Source organism: Argopecten irradians, chromosome 9 (genome assembly GCF_041381155.1).
Source record: "Argopecten irradians isolate NY chromosome 9, Ai_NY, whole genome shotgun sequence".
Classification (NCBI taxonomy): Eukaryota; Metazoa; Mollusca; class Bivalvia; order Pectinida; family Pectinidae; genus Argopecten; species Argopecten irradians.
Genome location: NC_091142.1, coordinates 37,496,778 through 37,517,096, shown reverse-complemented (window position 1 = coordinate 37,517,096; position 20,319 = coordinate 37,496,778). Strand labels below are relative to the sequence as shown.

General features: G+C 33.8%; 2 protein-coding genes across 4 annotated transcripts in view; one reads left to right on the top strand and one right to left on the bottom strand.

Annotated features, from left to right (window-relative positions):
• Positions 1-12,405, top strand: part of LOC138332247 (uncharacterized) — a 57,116-nt gene extending 44,711 nt beyond the window's left edge. Inside the window, exons 6-12 of the mRNA XM_069280262.1 lie at positions 2,861-3,001; positions 3,336-3,496; positions 6,082-6,183; positions 7,195-7,340; positions 7,689-7,857; positions 8,230-8,427; positions 8,725-12,405. Coding sequence (XP_069136363.1) covers positions 2,861-3,001; positions 3,336-3,496; positions 6,082-6,183; positions 7,195-7,340; positions 7,689-7,857; positions 8,230-8,427; positions 8,725-8,778 — 971 coding nt within the window. The 3' untranslated portion in view covers positions 8,779-12,405. The remainder of the gene's footprint in view (positions 1-2,860; positions 3,002-3,335; positions 3,497-6,081; positions 6,184-7,194; positions 7,341-7,688; positions 7,858-8,229; positions 8,428-8,724) is intronic.
• A 4,024-nt stretch (positions 12,406-16,429) lies between these two features.
• LOC138332246 (sodium- and chloride-dependent GABA transporter ine-like) overlaps positions 16,430-20,319 on the bottom strand; it is a 143,223-nt gene continuing 139,333 nt past the window's right edge. For all 3 annotated transcript variants that reach the window (XM_069280258.1, XM_069280261.1, XM_069280259.1), the window contains 2 exons: positions 19,643-19,813; positions 16,430-18,776 (listed from right to left, as the gene is read on the bottom strand). In XM_069280258.1, the coding sequence (XP_069136359.1) occupies positions 18,624-18,776; positions 19,643-19,813 (324 nt within the window). In that variant the 3' untranslated portion in view covers positions 16,430-18,623. The remainder of the gene's footprint in view (positions 18,777-19,642; positions 19,814-20,319) is intronic.

Genomic DNA, 20,319 nt, shown 5'->3' with positions numbered 1-20,319 from the left:
CAGTAGTAGTGGGCTGTCTAAGACATGGGGATAGTAGGGGGAATAGGTCTGTAGGGCTAACAGGGGAAATAAATTTGGGTCTGTAGGGCTGGCAGGGAACAGTTAGGGCTAACAGGGGAGATAATTTGGGGTCTGTAGGGCTGGCAGGGAATAGATAGGACTAACAGGGGAGATAATTTGGGGTCTTTATGGCTAACAGGGGAAATAATTTTGGCTCTGTAGGGCTGGCAGGGAACAGTTAGGACTAACAGGGGAGATAATTTGGGGTATGTAGGGTTAACAAGGTAGACTATATGGGGTCTGTATGGCTGGCAGGGAATAGGTAGGGCTAACAGGGGAGATAACTTGGAATGCATATATTTAGCAGAGATTTTCTTTATTTGGAAAATATTTAGATGAAATTGGGAAAATACAGCTAAATTTCTGTATGGGAAGTGGCCAAATTTCGGCCCCAAATGCCCCCCAAAATATTACTGTTTCTCATTAAGCTGTATGTCCTTTGAGTGTGATTTATAACATACATACGTTAACCCATTCACTTCAGGAATTCAATATGGACTGTTCTGTCCTTGAACTAGAAGAGTCCAAATGTAACTTCGGGAATGGATGAGTTTATGTAGTTATCTTAGGGACAATGGTACTAGTTACTAACCTTGAAATACAGATAAAGCATATACCATCGCCTGGTACAGGTGTATTGGTGATATTCATGAGAACTTTATGTATTGCCATTAGCAAGTCATGAAGACATATTAGCTACTCCTATAGAGTATTAAACTCTAGCTAGTTATATTAGAATGTAGTGCCATTATAATTGTCTGTACAGCTGCAGGTATTCAGGATTTCCTAGAATCACCTGCCCTAACATGATGATACTGAAATGAAAAGTGGCAAAACAAGAATTCATTTTTATTATGACCATTAAACTTTCAACATGAATGCATGCTGCAATTCCCCAGTTTTATAAGGAAACCTTGGTATTTTCCTCCGTCGCATTATAATAATTCTGATGGTTTCTGTACTGGTACATTCATATTATGAAGTAAAAATTATTTTACTAGATACATGATATTTATTGATGACAACTTCTTTTTTATCTCTCTATAATGTTTAATGGTTTAATGTTATGCCCTAATATTCATATAAACTATTTAACACTTGTTACTTTCTTTTGAAGCCTCAGTCTTGCCTCTTGTTTGACTGCTGTTCTTGTTTCAAAGATGTGCCAGATGTTCAACTGTTGTTCTTGTTTAAATGTTGTGCTAGTTGTTTATCTGTTGTTCTTGTTTCAAAGATGTGCCAGGTGTTTGACTGTTGTTCTTGTTTCAAAGTTGTGCCAGATGTTTGACTGTTGTTCTTGTTTAAAAGTTGTGCCAGTTGTTTGACTGTTGTTCTTGTTTAAAAGTTGTGCCAGTTGTTTGACTGTTGTTCTTGTTTAAAAGTTGTGCCAGTTGTTTGATTGTTGTTCTTGTTTAAAAGTTGTGCCAGTTGTTTGACTGTTGTTCTTGTTTAAAAGTTGTGCCAGTTGTTCGATTGTTGTTCTTGTTTAATTGTTGTGCTAGTTCGTTTATCTGTTGTTCTTGATTAAAAGTTGTGCCAGATGTTCAACTGTTGTTCTTGTTTAAATGTTGTGCTAGTTGTTTATCTGTTGTTCTTGTTTCAAAGTTGTGCCAGTTGTTTGACTGTTGTTCTTATTTAAAAGTTGTGCCAGTTGTTTGACTTTTGTCCTTGTTTAAAAGTTGTGCCAGTTGTTTGACTGTTGAAGAAATAGAGTTATATCTGTTGACTTGTTTAAAAGAATTTTGTTCTGCCAGTTGTCTGAGTGTTGAAGAAATAAGTTCTACCAATTGCTCGACTTTTATCCCCTGGATGTGTTCCCCTAGTTCTTCCTTTGGTCAGCTGTCTCCTAAATAAAACGAGAGCTGCCAAATGAAGGGCTGTGGTAGCATATTGTTACAACATACCAGTTGTTGGTACTGCATATTAACTCATGTTTAATAGGAATAATAACCTGTATCTTGGTGTGATAATTAAACTCTGAACCTGTACCTGGATGGTGTTATGTGGTCAAAATTTTTCGTTTGAATGATAGTGGAAATTAAGATGGTGCAAGATGATCCCATGTGTTTCAATTGGCATGAAAATATCTTAAATATCTTGATATTTGCATCAAATTTACAAAAGTTGGGAAATATGCAATGTAATAGTATTAATTATTCAGCAGATAATTGTTTCATTCAATATAACAACCTCATTTAGGGAGTGATACGATATTGCAATCTTTGTTGGAACATTATACGACTACACTATAAACCTTTTGAGCACATTTATCTATGAACGCCATCAAGTGTTGTAAGTGGTTTTAACCATCTCACAATAACTGGTGTGGGTGTAGTGAGAGATTGTGACTCGAGGCAGGATTTTGTCGACACATGAACTTTGTAGATGGAAGGAAAAAGACATAAACTTGTCGGGTTGATGTCTTAAAACGTGACAATTCTTGTGGCATTTAATGAGAAAATTCCATTTTGTCTGTGGGTATTGATGATCATTACTCATCAAACTGACTTTAGTTCTCTATTGACATTTGAAGCAAACTAATATAGATATATTATTTGTATTGTAGCATACACAATTCTGATAATGTGAAAGATTCATAACAAATATTCTCAAGTTCATGGATCTTTTGAAATAGAAGAGAAATTTGGCCTATTAAGACTAAGTTAAAAAATAAAATTGGTTGCCCCAAAAAATTGGTGTTAAGCACAGTTGTGAGTTGAGAGTTTTTCATCCATATTCTACCCAATGCATTTCTTACCTTATCAGACTCTCAGTGGTATGTATCCCCGTTGTTATACAGGTGTCACAGATTACCTGACCACGGAGATTTCCACGTCCAAGCAGAAGAGGTTCAGCCTGGTAACGTTTGTGGATACACCAGGTTTGGTGGATGGAGACATGAAGTATCCATTTGATGTGAACCAGTCCATCTTATGGCTAGGTAGGGAATTACAGTAAACATCTCATGTGGCTTATACAATTTACATTGTAATGATTATTATTTCATATTGTCCAACAACTCTGTGTATTCTGGAGTAAAAGAGAAATCTTCATTGATAAGTCATTTTCAGAGATGTTTGATGAACTAGAATTTAACCAATGTGACATTGACCCTCACTTCAAAGGTCAAGTATTGTAAAAATTTTGTTCATTTACAAACAAATAAGGCGAGCAGGTCATTAATACGATAAAACACTTACACTTAATGGTGTTGTGCCTACTTTGATGCTTTAGAAAAAAGTCTCTGTGTCCTATTGTATGATTCCTTTCTACAGGAGATCTGGCAGATCTGATCTTCGTGTTCTTCGACCCGATTGGACAAGCTCTATGCAAGCGAACTCTGAACTTGGTGGAAGAACTAAGTCACAAACATGCAGACAGAATGAGATTTTACTTAAGTAAAGCAGACGAAGCTGGACACGAAAGTGATCGACAGGTAGGTCTATAAATAGATCTGCAATATAGGTCATGTTATAGGCTGAAGGTCAATTTGAAGGTCATCTTTACAGTCACCTGTCAGAAGACAATAGATGAAGTCAGATAACACACCTATCAACATAGAGGTCAATTGAAGGTCAATTAATTGTTAGTACTCCGTACAGGTCAAACAAGACATGAATGCAAATCAAGTTTGTTGACAATACAGAAGTCAAACTAATATCGGCAACATCACCTTTCAATAGTAATGGCCAGGCTAAGGTCATGTGTTGACACAAAGGTCTCTGTCACCTTTTAATGTCAAGGCCAGGCTAAGGTTATGTGTTGACACAAAGGTCTCTGTCACCTTTTAATGTCAAGGCCAAGCTAAGGTCATGTGTTGACAAAAAGGTCTCTGTCACCTTTTAATGTCAAGGCCAAGCTAAGGTCATGTGTTGACACAAAGGTCTCTGTCACCTTTTAATGTCAAGGCCAGGTTAAGATCATGTGTTGACACAAAGGTATCTTCAACATTTCAATGTCAAGGCCAGGCCAAGGTCATGTGTTGACACAAAGGTCTCTGTCAACTTTCAATGTCAAGGCCAGGCCAAGGTTATGTGTTGACACAAAGGGTTCTCACCTTTCAATGTCAAGGCCAGGCCAAGGTTATATGTTGACATGAAGGTCTCTGTCACCTTTCAATGTCAAGGCCAGGCCAAGGTTATGTGTTGACACAAAGGGCTCTCACCTTTCAATGTCAAGACCAGGCCAAGGTCATGTGTTGACACGGAGGTGTCTGTCACTTTTCAATGTCGAGGCCAGATGAAGGTCATGTATTGACAGGAAAGTCTCTGTCCATATGAATTATCACAATGGAGATTCTTATCATGTTATTGACAACAATGAGCCGTGTATCAAAGTTGACATTTGAGTGAATGAGCTAGGTAGATCCTTGTGGTCAATGTTAACTGTTGTATTACCGTCACACCTTGATTTTGTATATTTGGCCACGTTGTAGCTATGATTAATAGCTGCATTCCAATAACTGTTGAGCAAACAAGATTAAATCAATTATTCACTATGTATTTTATAGAGTATTAGTCACCTAATGGTTATTATTTTAATGTTTTACCCACTTTGTCATCTCCCTCAATAATCCAAAAATGCTCCTAGGAAAAGCTACTGAACTTGTCAACAGGTCTTATTGAAATTTATTATCAATTTTAGAAAGGAAATGTTTAACAGTAACATGTCATAATACTGCTGGTAATTTTGCTCATGAATTCAAACAAAAACCATAGTGATAAACCATTAGTTAACCACTATCCTAATGCTTCAGAAAAAACCCATTAATTAACCAACTATCCTAATGCTTCAGAAAAAACCCATTAATTAACCAACTATCCTAATGCTTCAGAAAAAACCCATTAATTAACCAACTATCCTAATGCTTCAGGAAAAAACCCATTAATTAACCAACTATCCTAATGCTTCAGAAAAAACCCATTAATTAACCAACTATCCTAATGCTTCAGAAAAAAACCATTATTTAATTCCATCAATATTGTGTACAGTAGTGGTACCGATATGTGTAGATCTGTGAGTGAGGGTGTAGTGGTCTATTTACTGAGTAGGGTAGGGCCTAGCACCTCCTACACAACCTCATTATAGCAAATAAACTATCCCATGTATTGATCTGGGTTGGTCTAAGTGACTTCTGTAGGTGGATAATGAATACCACCGTCTATATATGTGAAGCACACAGGAAGTGGTGTATCTGTGAGGAATTGATTCTCCTACATTTTCTAGGAGAGTTCCAAAACAACACCTCCTTTTTGTTGACTGCTATCAGCTGGTTATTATGGAAAAAAATCAGATATTGTGACAAACACTTTGTTTGATGCTGGAAAGGATTCATTTTGTAGTTAATTAGTGATAGTTAACAAAAGCTTAAGTGAAGAACTGTTTTACTCAGTAAGATCTGAAGGTGGAATTGGAACCATGTTACCCTCTCATTATCATAGACAGGTGTCCTCTGATCACTGGAGTGTTCCCTGTCTGATGATGCTATATAAGATATAATAATTAAATATGCATAGTATATTAGTATTACATGATAAGTTTTATCAGACAATTTACATGTAAGCAAACTTTGTTAAATCAAAGTCACTTGGAGTGTGATATATACAGATATTATGTCCAATATATCCGAGTAATTTCCAATGAGATAAATGTTCAGGAATAACTCTGAAGGCATAAAAAGATTTGGGCAATGTAATAACCTGTTGTAAAATCTTTCTATACAATAATTCTGTTGTAAATTAAAGATGTCTCTACATTCCAATTCCACAATGTTCTTTAAATTCTGTAATCATGCATATTTTGGGAGACTAGTACGTTTATGTTGTGACTTTGTATAAAAGTGGAACTTCACACTTATAACTCACTCTATACACGAGTGACTGTCCTTAAATAACCCTGGCTTTTAATAGGAAGTTAATATAAACAACCAGTCAACTAGCTAATGCATAATGTGATAAAATTCCTCGTAGAACTCGTAGAAAATATCATAGAAAATATATTTTATGTTTTGCCTGTTTGTAGAGAGTGATGATGCAGATCGTCCAGGAGCTATGTAAACGACCCGGATTAAACAGAACAGGATTTGACATGCCGACAATCTACGTACCAAACATGAACTCGAAGGTAATGATTGGTTTGATTTGTCTGGTACATGTAACCTATATGTGTTTGTAGGTTAGTGTGGAGGTGTAGGATAACCGTCTGATGACATAACCGTAGTGTTAACATCGGGTTATACACGTCATTATCTTCAACAATTCATCAAGATGAAATCATATTTTGTCAATAATATCAGAAATGATAAAAAAACTGCCCAGTTTTGTCTAGGTCATATGTTTAATGTGCCTGGATTGAGAAATAAGCCACTTGATTATATTCTTCAGATACTTTTAAACAGGCCCACTAGCTTTCTAAATTGTATTTATAAAATGGGGATGATAATTGATTATTTCATAGAGTAGCAAAAGTTATTAGCTTACCATTAATACTTATCACCTTTTTTCCTTATTTAATTAAGATAAATTGAGTGTTGATTTTTATGATAAAGGTCGTCTATGTTTCCCGCAATTGTCATATTTAATTACCGTGTGGTAGTTGACAATCACTGCACCAGATGGCAAAATAAGCCATATTTTTTCTCCTAAAGATATTTTAAATAAATTTTTGATAATTCAGTTGAGGATAGTGTGAAGTTACAGACTACACAAAACGAAAAGGAAATGTTAGGTTGGTCATCTTCTAAGGATATGCAAGTCAGCATAAAATGGGCCCTCAGACATGATTATTGATGTTTTATGTTAATTATGCCGTCACATGTGGATATTGTCTGTAGTCTAAGGGAGATAACTGCCATTGTTTAAGTACCAACTCAACTTTTATGTCTATATAGACTTGTACGGGCATGATCAAGATACTACAAAGCCTTAAAGACAAAGTAACATACTTCTACTAAGAATTTGTTTCTAAGAAGAGAAATTTTCAACTTTAATTCTTTGATTTATTTATTTACAAAATTTAAAGCTAAATGTGAAAAACAGGCTCCAGTACTTCATTTGTTAAACAAGTAGCATTAATTATGACCATCCTCTTTAACAACAATACAATAGGATTGATTGGGTTTGTTAATTTGTACAGGGCAGTCGTTGTGCCAATCAGATAGAGGAAGTGTGTAAGGATATAGAGAAGACGATTAACCAGACTATTCAAAATACTCTGAACAGTCTGGAGAGAGACTGTCACCAGATCGCCGACATGGTCACTACCAAACTTGAAGAGGACAGGTACGTACCAGGCAATCTTTACCGTCAGTTGGTAAAGGTTTCAGAGTTTATTTTGTTATCTGTGTCTAACTGTAAATAAAAGTTTTTGACTGTTTTTGCATGATTATGCTTGAAAATCGTGACAAAAATATAAATTCTCAAAAAAATTTTACCGATCAATTGTTTGATTGTTGACCATGGATATGTTGATATGGCATGAAACAACTGTATAATATTTGATGGGAATTTGTTGTTGTGTTGACATTAGAAAATATATTTATGAGTGTGTAATTTGGGAGTTGTAGACTTATTTAATGTTTACATTCTGTCAGTAAGCAAAATATTCACTTCAATGTATTATTTCTACAGCGTGAAGGCATCTGACAATTTGAGGGCACGGTTCCGTGGCGCCGCATGTGGATTCTGTGGACTAATCCTACCCATGTTACTCCTGGTAACCTTCCTGTTCAGTACAAGACGTGACTTTGTCAAGAAGATGCTTGGGACCAATCTGTACGCCACTATCTACGGATATTTGGTATGTGATAGGGAGTACATACAACATGATCGCGTACAAACATATCACGTAACCTCAGGTTCTAACTTGGTTCAACTGTTCAGTTTTCAACATAAATGAATTTTACTGTAGATCTATAAAACTTAGAAAATAACATACACTATTGGGTTTAAAAAAAAAAGGAAAAACAAAAACCGAATCAACTTCAGTTTTTTTTTGTTTTGTTTTTTTTGCAGAATTTGCTGAAGGCTCTAAAAGCATTTATTTGAATGTCTCTCCTATCCTAAGTCTGTATAGATGATTACATTTAAATATTATAGTTTTGCTTTACCAGATCCAGACATCACCCATATACTGATGTGTATATATTTTATACTTGTGCTATCCCCACAGGGTATACTTGTGTCAGTATGGGAGGGGATACCAAAGGAGTATACATCGTATGTCCTATTTGGAATCCTTGGTGTTGCCCTTCTTATGCTGCTGATAGCCAAATTTGCCTCCCGGACGAAGACAACACTGTCTCGGAAACAAAAACGATCCCTTGGTGAAATCCGGGATCACGTCCTTACAACTGTTAAAGCAAAGAAAGTATGTAAAATAGAGTGTATATAAATATAAAACTTTAGTATAAGGAAAGCATAGATAAAACCAAATGTACTGGTGTATTTTTACATCTATGAAAGTTGTCCAAACAAACTTTTATTTATAGGGGCAATCTACCACATAATTTTATACTGTAGTTTAGAATTCATGAAATAAGAATCACATGCCACAGACATCCTCTTTTACAAAATTTACAAGATATATATTATTAATTTGCGAAAAAATAGCTTACAGTCAACAATAGGAAAATTAATCATCATTCTCTCTTTATTTCCATTTCAGCAAAGTCTTTATTCTGAATACCTGAAGCAAAGTGTGGCAGACCATGACCTCTGATGACCCCAAAGCCACCTTTGACCTTCATCTCATCTCATATCTTCAGTAATGGAGAACAACAGCAAACATTTCATTGGGACCAAATTTTCATGTTTCATTCAAAACCAAATCTGCATATATTTATTTTTGCATAATTAGATAGATGTCACATTATAACTGTTTGATATTTTGAAGAAGTGCTAAAGATTAATAACAGTTTTACCTCAAGTCAAATTTCATTATGTATACTTTAATTTTATTTGTGGGTAAGGAGTTAGGTTGTGCCATTATGATTTTATTTTGTGTTTGTATATTACAGAGTTATCTGCCCTTGTGGATAGGTATTGGTTTTGACATCATATGTTGGCAATCGTAGCGCCAAGGTTTTCAGAGAAAACAAAGGAATCGCACTCACAAAATAATTACGTCACAATTGATACCTTCCTGCAAAGGAGATAACTCTGTAATATGCAGAGACGGAATTAGACATGTTTGAGAAATAAGGACAATATTTGTTATGTTTTGAATCTCATCATGAAAATTTTGTTGAACGTGTTCATTCCAAGAGAGTTAAGCTTTAATCAGTAATTCAGAGTGTGGTGGTATCATTGTAGATTAGAAGGTGTCGGAAACACCTTAACAACCCTAGTCATGTTAAATAATCTTCATCTCAACTGAAAATTACCTACTAGTTTATGAAATGGGAACAGCAGGATTATAATATTTCAACTGACAAAACTGAATATAAAGAAATAATGTACATAATTAGCATCATGGTTATACTCTCAATTGTACAACATCAACATTGACAATTGCTTTAAGAGGAGAGAGCAGGAGAAATCCATTCTTATTGGCGTTAAACTACGGAGGTATCTATATATTTATATTTCTTTTTAATATTTTACCTCAATTTTTCCTCAATTATATTGTTGCTGAGTGTGTACTGTTGATCAATATTTTATTGAATTTTAAGAAATGACAAATGAGGTGGAAAAGAGGAAATATTTTGAGTGTGCAATAGCGTCATGTTGCATCAGTATTATAATTAAACTCATTAAGATCATCACATTTCAGTTATCAGGAGAGTAATAACTATACTTTGATGTGTTTATTTCTGTTGACATCTTGTTTGAAATTGTTGACATGTTATCTATAAAATGTGGCATTCAAATGAAATATATATTTTTGTAATCAAGACGTTGATATTTATATTTTATGGAATGTAGGATACAATGTCTCAGTATTTGAGAGAACACCTTGTAAAGTTTTGTATATTCTCAGGTTTATTGAGAAATATTGATCAATATTCAATAATGATCAATCAAAACAAGTTCAGAGTTACACAATGAGTGAAATATCGATATTCAGACATGTGTAAACAGTTGCAGATATTTATTTGTCCTTTTACTTTGAAGAAGAGACAAATTAATTTTAAGTAAAAGCAAAATTTACATAGCTAATTAGAGCTACCTAACCAGAAGTATGAAACAGTGCCAAAACACTAAGATAGAGCGACATTTACCATCATGTCATAGTGGTCCATTAAGGATTGGTGTAGTTATTTGAAAAATGTGCAAATCATGTGACAATAAAGGGATGATTAATAAGTTTTGTACTTTATTTAGGCAGAGCTTTGATTTTTGTTGCATTCTCTATCGGCATCTTGCCGTACAGTACCCATTTGGCAGAATGGAATATATTCTGAAGTGTTACAGTGAAATCCTGAGTGTACTGACTATAAACAGTTCTTTGTATCTATTCATGTCTGTCAGCCATTTTTAATATCATGGACAGTTTTGACAATCATGTTACTATAACAGGCCAATCAATATGTTGTCCATTTTGGAAAATTTTATTGCCTTGTTAATGTTAAGTTTTTGGTACTGGTTCAAACTGGCCAAATAACAGCAGTTACACATTCAACCTTATATACAGAATGCAAGTTATGAAAAATAACATCTCTGCTCAACTTTTACAAGTTTCACAACTGATCATGATACCTATAAACTTTGACATAGAGATTTAAGGGTAAATGCTACTTTATCACATATTCTATATAAATAGTATCTATTCCTACTTTTAGTGTGTTCATACCAAGCTTTTAGGTAATCTGTGAAAAATAATCCAGATTGAAACTCAAAATGAATGGATTACAATATGTATGTGTGGCGGTGCAGGTAAAGAGCGTTTCCATTTGGTAGCATTTCTCCTCAAATCAAATAAGATTTTTGAAGGAAAGAACATGAGTGAGGTGTATATTAGAGTGATATCTACTAATCTTACAAGATGATATATATTTTGTTATACATTTTACCTTATGGCAGCTTCTGTGGAAAATGTGTCATTGATGATATTAATTTGATATGTAACTGTTCTGTAATTAACCAACTTGTTTTTGTGCATGTTTAATCTTGTGTTTTTATGCCCTACTACTCTTTCCAGCTATTTACTCTCTTCCATATCAGTGATAAGAAATTAACATGATTAAAACTACATGTATTTAACAGTGATTATTTTTGCATATTTACATTGGCTGCGGAAATATTAAATATTGCAAAATTAAATTGAAAGCCAGAATAAGTTGGTTTACTGTTTCTTACCCATTCACTCTCGAAGATATATTTGAACTCTTCTGATTCAAAGGCCAGAACAGGTCATTATGAATTATCAGGGGTGAATTAGCTAATGTTTGTACAGAAGTATTAAACATTTGGTAAAATTGGATGTTGAAACAGGTATACAGCCTTTGCATGCCAGCTTGTGTTATGTTGATGTTAAATTCCATAAAAGGGAGATAATCTACGCTCATTGTGAATAATGCCAGCTTGTGTGATGTACTAATTCCATTAAAGGGAGATAACCTACACTCATTTGTGAAGAATGCAGATTGTTCCCAATAGGATTGATATTGATAGAATATGTAACAACATTTTGTTACTTGATATTTTTAACAGCATTTTGATAGTGCTTAATAACAGTGTCTGCAGTTTACATTGTATAAAGATTGAAACATTTACATGTAGTTGAATGAGAAAATTTGAAATGTAGAAAGAAAAAAATAACTATTTAGCTAAGATACAGGCACAAAATCTCTGGAATGTCAAAAGACAGGGGCAGTAAAATAATCTTTTACAGTTATTGTATAACATTGAATATTTGTTGTGTAGAAATGTGCTGTTTTGTTGCTAATAAACTACTAATGTAAAAACAACTAAATTGGTTTGATAAATTATTTAACCACTGAGACATAAGATAAAAATTAATATTTCTTTCCACAAAATAATTTGAAACTTCAAAACCATGAAAGAAAAAACAAGTATTTTATGTTGTACTGTAAATGTTTTGTCACAAACTGTGTTTACACATTGTTGAACTGTAGTAATTTGTGAGGAAACTTGTATATTTGATATACATAATGTACAGCGTTCAGCCTGATTGTGTTGTTCAGTAGAAAGAGTGGCTGACTGAATTATAACCACTGAACAGGTCTGGTATGACACACTGTCTGGTAGATCTTGTATATAAAATGTGGGACGGCTAGAGTGTATGAAAGTATTACTTCGTTAAGTCATGTTATCGTGTTCACTTTAAAGGCAGCTTCATTATTGTTAAATTCAGCATCGAAAATAAACTATGCAATTTAACAAAGTTTTGTTGTTCTTATTAGGTCACCTGAGACGACAAAGTCTCAAGTGATCTATTTTAATCTCCTTTGGTCTGTCGTCGTGCGTCGTCTGTTGTATGTCCATAAACAATTTACATTTTCGACTTTTTCTCCAAAGCTGCTGAAGCAATTACAATATATGGTTCCCCCCTGGCACCCAGGGGGCTGTGGGAGGGGCCAAAAGGGGTAAAATTGACTAAAATTTCAAAAATATTCTTCTCCACTCACAGATGTGGTAGAATCAAATTACGTCCTACCACACAGCATCAGCAGCACAAACAAAAATTAACAGCAAAATTATGCACGCAAAAATTCGTTATGTGTCAAAATTATGACATCCTACTACAGTCAGCGGTACGCAAAAATTCATCATGTCCCAACTGTTATGAGTCAAGAGTTATGATGTCCACAGCTATGTAAATTTTACTAAATTATATCATGTTTAAGTAATTACTGTTGTATTGGGATAATTCCAGACATCATACAGCTTAGTCTTACTGATGGAACTTACGCAGTTTAATATAAGTTTATGGACAAAGCACGATAGGTCATCCTGACCTTTCTGGTTAGATTGCCAGAGGAAATATGGGCTGTTACGCCAAATTCTATTTCATGCTACAATGTACTTTCATGAATTTCGATTTTAAAAGTTCTGCAAAATTTATCTTCATATTAACACAACAAAATTTACTATAATCTATGAACCAGATTTGAAACAAAATATCAACATTTGGTAGCATTATAAAGAGATTTGGTAAACAGTGCAATTTCCAAAACAAGAGTTTGACATCGTAAAGTTGCATTGGCCTGCCAGACAAAAACAAATAAATGACATCTCATTTCATACAAAATAATCTTTACTTTTAAAGTATTTTTTTTCCTGGTAAAATGATTCGGTGTTCAGAAAGGTCAAACAAAATTAAAAATGTATGCATACAAAGTCAGAGAAAATTTAATTTACGTGATTAAACTAAACAATCATCTTTTCAATGTGATGTAAATCTTCAGAAAAAGAAATCAGGAGGTTCTACCACAGGCCCACAACTTCTGGGTTACAGTACATGTTGGAGATTCTACCACAGGCCCCACAACCTCTGGGTTACAGTACATGTTGGAGATTCTACCACAGGCCCCACAACCTCTGGGTTACAGTACATGTTGAAGATTCTACCACAGGCCCCACAACCTCTGGGTTACAGTACATGTTAGAGAGATTCTGCCACAATAAGTGTGATCCATGCAGGGATGTAGTTCAGCAGTCCCCGACATCTTTAGTTAGTGGTCCATTTAGGAGCTAAAGGCTAATGCCTGTAATGTCTCTGGATACTCCCGATTTCTTCTTTCCTTAAATAACCCTGACTGCATGGCAATAGAAAATTAAACAAAAATCATACCAAAGCCATAGTTGATGTTATGGCTGACAAATCTAATTCAACACTGGCTACAAACCAAAGCATCTACTTGATAGGGTCAGTATGATGTTTATGCTATAAACTACTGTATTGTCGCAAGATCCAAATGTTTGCATAGAGCTCCAACACAAATTTAAATATCATGTAAATAATTTTAATCTGCTGTCAGTGACTGCCCTTGAAGTTATCATATTTATGAATATGACGATAGTAAAGAAGACATGAACTATTGTATATAAGTTGATTAAGTAATTTACAGTTTTTTTCCAGCACAATTAAGTAACGACAATATGGTTAATTTGAATCACATGCTTAAAATCAAAGAATATATCACAATACTAAATACAACAATCTTATAAAAATAGTTCCCTTTTGTTAAGGTATAAAGGTACAAGTAAAGATATTCATACACAGTAAGTTGACATTCCACAATCCAGAATAAATCAAAATACTTGTGGTGTACCTATAATTTGGTATTTCATTCAAACTGGATTGTGTAACATATGTCTCAATTATGTGTGTTTATAATACATGCATGTTACTATTGCGTCTTTGCATATTGCAGTTAGCTCCCTTGCGGGTAGGTATCCCATTCTAACGTCATTATTTTTGTAACTAAAACTTGTGTCGTTTTCTCTAAAAAGTACAACATTACTCTTGCCAACAGATGACGTCACAATCAATGGCTACCCACATGGGCAAATAACTCATGTAATATGCAAATACAGAATAAATACATGAATCATATTCATCCCAATTATTGCAATCAGCATCATTGCATTGATTCATACATGCTAGCTGGCAGTGATTAACTGCATGACTATATAAAGTCATTGAATGTTTTAAGTATACCGGTATGTTATAATTCTCTTCACATAGCTATAAAGTATTGGTCATGTCTATAAACACATTAAAGTCTACTAATAGTCTACTATTGAGCTGGAAAAAGTCCACAACACAAACAAAACATTCACAAGACAACATTTCTGCTATTCTGTATTTGCATATTACAGAGTTATCTGCCCTTGCAAGAAGTATTAATTGTGACGTTAAGTGTTTGCGAGTGCAATGTCATAATTTGGAGAAAACAATGTGAACTGAACCCTCTAAATAATGATGTAACAATGATACCTACCTGGAAGGGAGCTAACTCTGTAATATGCAAAGACAGAATAAACTGTAGTGTAATTGTAATGGAGCCATATCAATTACATCATTTATTTGTTCTAACTCAGAATTTTATTTTACATAGAACATATATAATGTAAAACAAAATACAAAGGACCCACGATAATCCGGGTGCGGAAAATCTGGAAAACTCTTAGTCAGCACAAAAATGTCAGGAAAGATGTTCCTTTTAGGCTGGAATCTAAGGTGTTCAGTACAATGTGGATTTTACCAAGCCTTTCTGTAACAATTAAATAGTCACCTTTTTTGTTCAAGGAATTGAAGAAAATAACTCTTATCATAATAAATGTTTATGATTCCTTTAAAAAAGGAAGTAGAAATGAACATGTTTCAAGTACCTTAAATTGAAACTCAAAAATGGATAAGATGGAAATATACTTGGCGTCCATGCCCTTGGTATCAAATAAAGCAAGTAATGAATCAGAGTTAAAAGACGAAGATATTCCAAAGTTATCGAAGTACCAAACATCATTTACATTACGTCAAGAGGCAATCAGCACCTAAACATCGACACGAAGAACAGCCTTGAAGCTGCTTTTATGTTCATTTCAGTGATACTAAGGTGGTCGATTCTTTTTATCAATATTTAAGTGAATCATTGTTATGTTTAGAAAATTGAACAAACAACCAGTGTCCATACGTGTACAACATAAAAAAGTTATATATATATATATAATGGTTCATTTTATGCTTGTTTTTCCCCAAAACTGTCAATACGACTAAATGCATTTCTATTTCAGGTCTCTAAAACAACATCTGTTTATATAAACTTTTTAAATTATTATGAAGCAATATTGCATTGAAAAAAGACATGATCTGACTCATACAATTGTCAAAGAAAAATGTAACTTGTTCGTAAATATCTTCACCATACATTGAAATGTTTTCAAGGCAATAACATTGCCAAGTGGAAATTATAATAAAAACAAACGAACATCTTGCTAAACTTATTACCACAGCAAAATATGTCTACTATATCTGGTGTACAGATTCCATCTTTCCATTTTACAGAGTTATCTCCCATGTGAGTATGTTAATAAATAACGTCATTACTTTGAGCAAAAATTGTGTTGTTTTCTCTGAAACTCAGATATTACACTGATAAAATCACCGTACGAGATACCAATCTACTGGGCAGATAACTCTGTAATATACAGCTACAGAAAAAATATGGATCCTAAAATATCCATAAAATATATAATCAAAATATACGTAATTACACTATACGTTTGTATACATATACCTACTCAAAATATACGTAATTACAGTATACGTTTGTATACATATACCTACTCAAAATATACGTAATTACAGTATACGTTTGTATACATATACCTACTCAAAATATACGTAATTACAGTATACGTTTGTAACCTACTTATCGTATTACATGTTGTATACAATACCTACTCAAAATATACGTAATTACAGTATACGTTTGTATACATATACCTACTCAAAATATACGTAATTACAGTATACGTTTGTATACATATACCTACTCAAAATATACGTAATTACAGTATACGTTTGTATACATATACCTACTCAAAATATACGTAATTACAGTATACGTTTGTATACATATACCTACTCAAAATATACGTAATTACAGTATACGTTTGTATACATATACCTACTCAAAATATACGTAATTACAGTAAACGTTTGTATACATATACCTACCTGAAGGTAACATTTGTTACATAATAATTTACGACCATCTTCTAAAATCTCAAAAAACAAAAACAAATATAAAATCATAAAAGTGCTTATGTCTATGACAAAATCAAAAAAAAAAATTCAACCACATTTTAACTAGAGAAATGAAAAAACACAATTTCAACAAGTACCGGTAATAAAATGATAATTCCCCTGAAACAATAAATAATATTATCAATACAATTTGTCCTTCTTAAATTTATAGCTTTTTTTAACTAAAATAACAGTTTAAAATAATTCTACCACATGCCTTCAGCTTTTCAGTGGTATACTGAGAAAGCTAGTTTGCAAAAAGTAGCAGTTTAGATATTGTATACTGATGTTAGGTCCAAATATTGAATCTAAAAGTAGCGAGCTTGGTTCAGAGATGTTTTAAATATAAAATCAAATTCAGAAAAGACAACCTGATTGGTCGATTTTTCGAGACCTCAACATTCATCAGGAGACAAAAGGAAATCCTATATACTACAAAATAAGCTCGGCACATAAGCTCTTGTCATAATTAATTTGTAGGATGAGAAATGAAAGTCTATAGATCAGGGCTACTATAATTTCCATCAATCCGAGGCACTTTGTATATATAATTATGATATCCTGATGAGGTCGGAGAAAACCACCCACTTCAGGGACTTGTGTATCATACCTATCATATTATCACCTAATTGGAGTATGGATTTGTTACTAAAAAAAGCCTAAATCACTGAAATCTCAAGTTTTGCTACACCTTTCAAAAAATTGCATTAATATATGCCAAGATAAAAGTACAATTTACATAATTTTGTGTAGTAGAAGCGTTTGTTACTTAGGAACTTGATGCAACTTTTCTCAAAGTTTTGCATCTATTTTCAATACTTTCCAACATGCAAATGTGTTTCAAAGTTAAATAAAAATGATTTGTGAAAATATTTGGGAAAAGTTCATTGAAATGCATCTTTATCTATTTTTAGCAGCAAATCCATACTCCAATCGGGGTAACATAGTATAATGCACAAATTAGTGGTTCCCCCCCCCCCCCCCCAAATCTGCTGATACAGTATGGTTACAGGTAAACCTGTGTACAGTAACTGACCTTGGATATCAAAGTTACTTAAACACTACTGAGATAACTCTGATCTTTTCTCTTGGAATTAAGAAAAACATAAACGGAACACAAATCTTTATAATACAAACGCAAATGAAATGCAGATGTTAAAAATGTTCACTGTATACCTCAAAACTCAAGAGCATGTGAACTAAACCTGATAATCATCAATAATAATATTTGGTGACAATGATGTACATAGTAGAAACATCCTGTAACATAAACTTCAATGAAAAATAATTTCCTTTAACATACCATATTCGCTGTAATTAACACTCAGAGCCATTAAACGAAAATTTTACATCATGATTACATGTGAAAGACTGACATGCCACAACATGAACATAAACTCCTTCGCTCAGACAGGGGAGGGATGCTTATAGGGTAAGGGTGCTAATTAAAGCGGATATAAGAAAGATTTTCAGCTTTCACTGGTGGCAGTTATAAGTCATGACTAAAATCTGTTACAAAAAACATACATATTTATTTTCATCTCAATCATCAATAGTACCATTCTTTGTTTCATCAATATTCCTTATAACTTGGAAAAGCCACATATATATCAATGTTTTAAAAGAATTTCTTAAAAAAAATAGCTTTACCTTGAATTTTTGTACTTTTTTTCCAAAAGATAAATAAAAAAAAAAAATTTAAAACTAAAGAATATTGCTGCAACAAAGGTACGGACAGAAAATCAACCTACCTTATCAATTATAAGAAAAAAATAATCAATTGAAAGCTAGTAAAAATGTAACAAAAATAGAAATAGGATTTCAATATCTGTAGATATGTATCCCCATCACACCTTCGTGGTATTGTCCGTGTAGAGACCGTTCAGTGGCTCCTTCTCCGGGATCTTCCCATTGGAGATGACGATATCTCCAGTGTAATAGGAAGCCTGGGATTGTGATGCTCTCTCTGGTAGTGGAGATTTCAGAGTGTTCTTAAATCGCTGAAAAAGAGGGAAAATATATATTTTATTTATACGAGTTTCTATATCAACCACAACAGAAGTTATCAAAATAAGTGAGCCTAACCTTTGACCCTTTAACTTTGATGTGTTCAAGAGAAACAATGATCAATGTTAAACAAGAGATTCTGGAGAGATCTTTGTGCCCATCAAACAATGATTTATATCTTTTCAAAATTCAACTATAAACTAAATATGAAATTTAAGAAAGATCTCTTTAGTACTTTTTGGTAACAGATGGAGGACAGACGGACAAACAGACGGAAAGAAGGATGGAAGGACGGACCAAGGGAAAAGGAAGGAAGGATGGACCCTAGACCACAAATGAAAGGTGATTTGAATAGTCCAAATCAGATGATGGTAAGCTAAAAACTTGTTTTGGGAGATAGTTTACAGCACAGTACAAAGTTCTGATATTGTATAATGTACCGTACTCTACCAGCAATAAGCTCCCCATGCCAGATATAAATGTTGGTATTTCAAGGGGAGGAGGTCTATCACTGTATCACTATGCATAGTGAATGAGTAAATATGTTATATCGAAGAAAACATCATAGATCAGATCAACATACATCTGTTATGTGATACATTGCCTCATTCAAGTATAAAGAGATCTACAGCAGACTGTATAACCTTGTTGGTGAATACCTGGTACTTGTGACACTATACGTCTCAGCTAGAGAGATTTTCTCTCTATAAGCTGTGGATTGGGTCAAGCATCACACTAAGGAACAAGTTGAGTCCAGCATCACACTTAGAAACAAGTTGAGTTGAGCATCACACTAGAAACAAGAAGTGCCCATTTTAATTCCTACCAGAGACATAGATTTATATATATTTGTACTCACCTGCCATAATGTGTCACCTTCGGCCATGTAGAAGGCATGAATCATTCCCAGAGGTACACATACCACAGAGAGGAATGCGAAGAACCATCCAAGGGCAGTGGCCCAGCCAGGGTAGTCATAATTATCAAGCTTGAACGGTCTGTACATCACCATGCTAAACAGCCAGATGACCTAACAACAGAGAAAATGGACATTATTTGACCACTGGATATTACTGACCAAAGGAAAAGTTTGTAAATCACCATGCTAAACAGCCAGATGACCTAACAACAGAGAAAATGGACATTATTTGACCACTGGACATTACTGACCAAAGGAACAGTTTTTACACAACCAGATGACCTAACAACAGAAAAACTGGACATTGCTGACCACTGGACTTTACTGACCAGAGAAATGGTTTGTAATACACCATGCTAAACAGCCAGATAACTTACAAGAGAAACTGGACATTACTGAATACAATTTTAATGACCGTCACATTTAACTTACCACTTCATTGTCCATAAACATAACTGACCACTGACTTTACTGATCATTTTATACCCACTGACTATAGCTGCACTTTATTGACAATTTAATATCAATGTTACCTTTATTTTTAAACTTATATAATTGAAGAACTTTTATATTCACTCAGCCCACTTAGCCTTAACACCTAACAATACAAACTACAC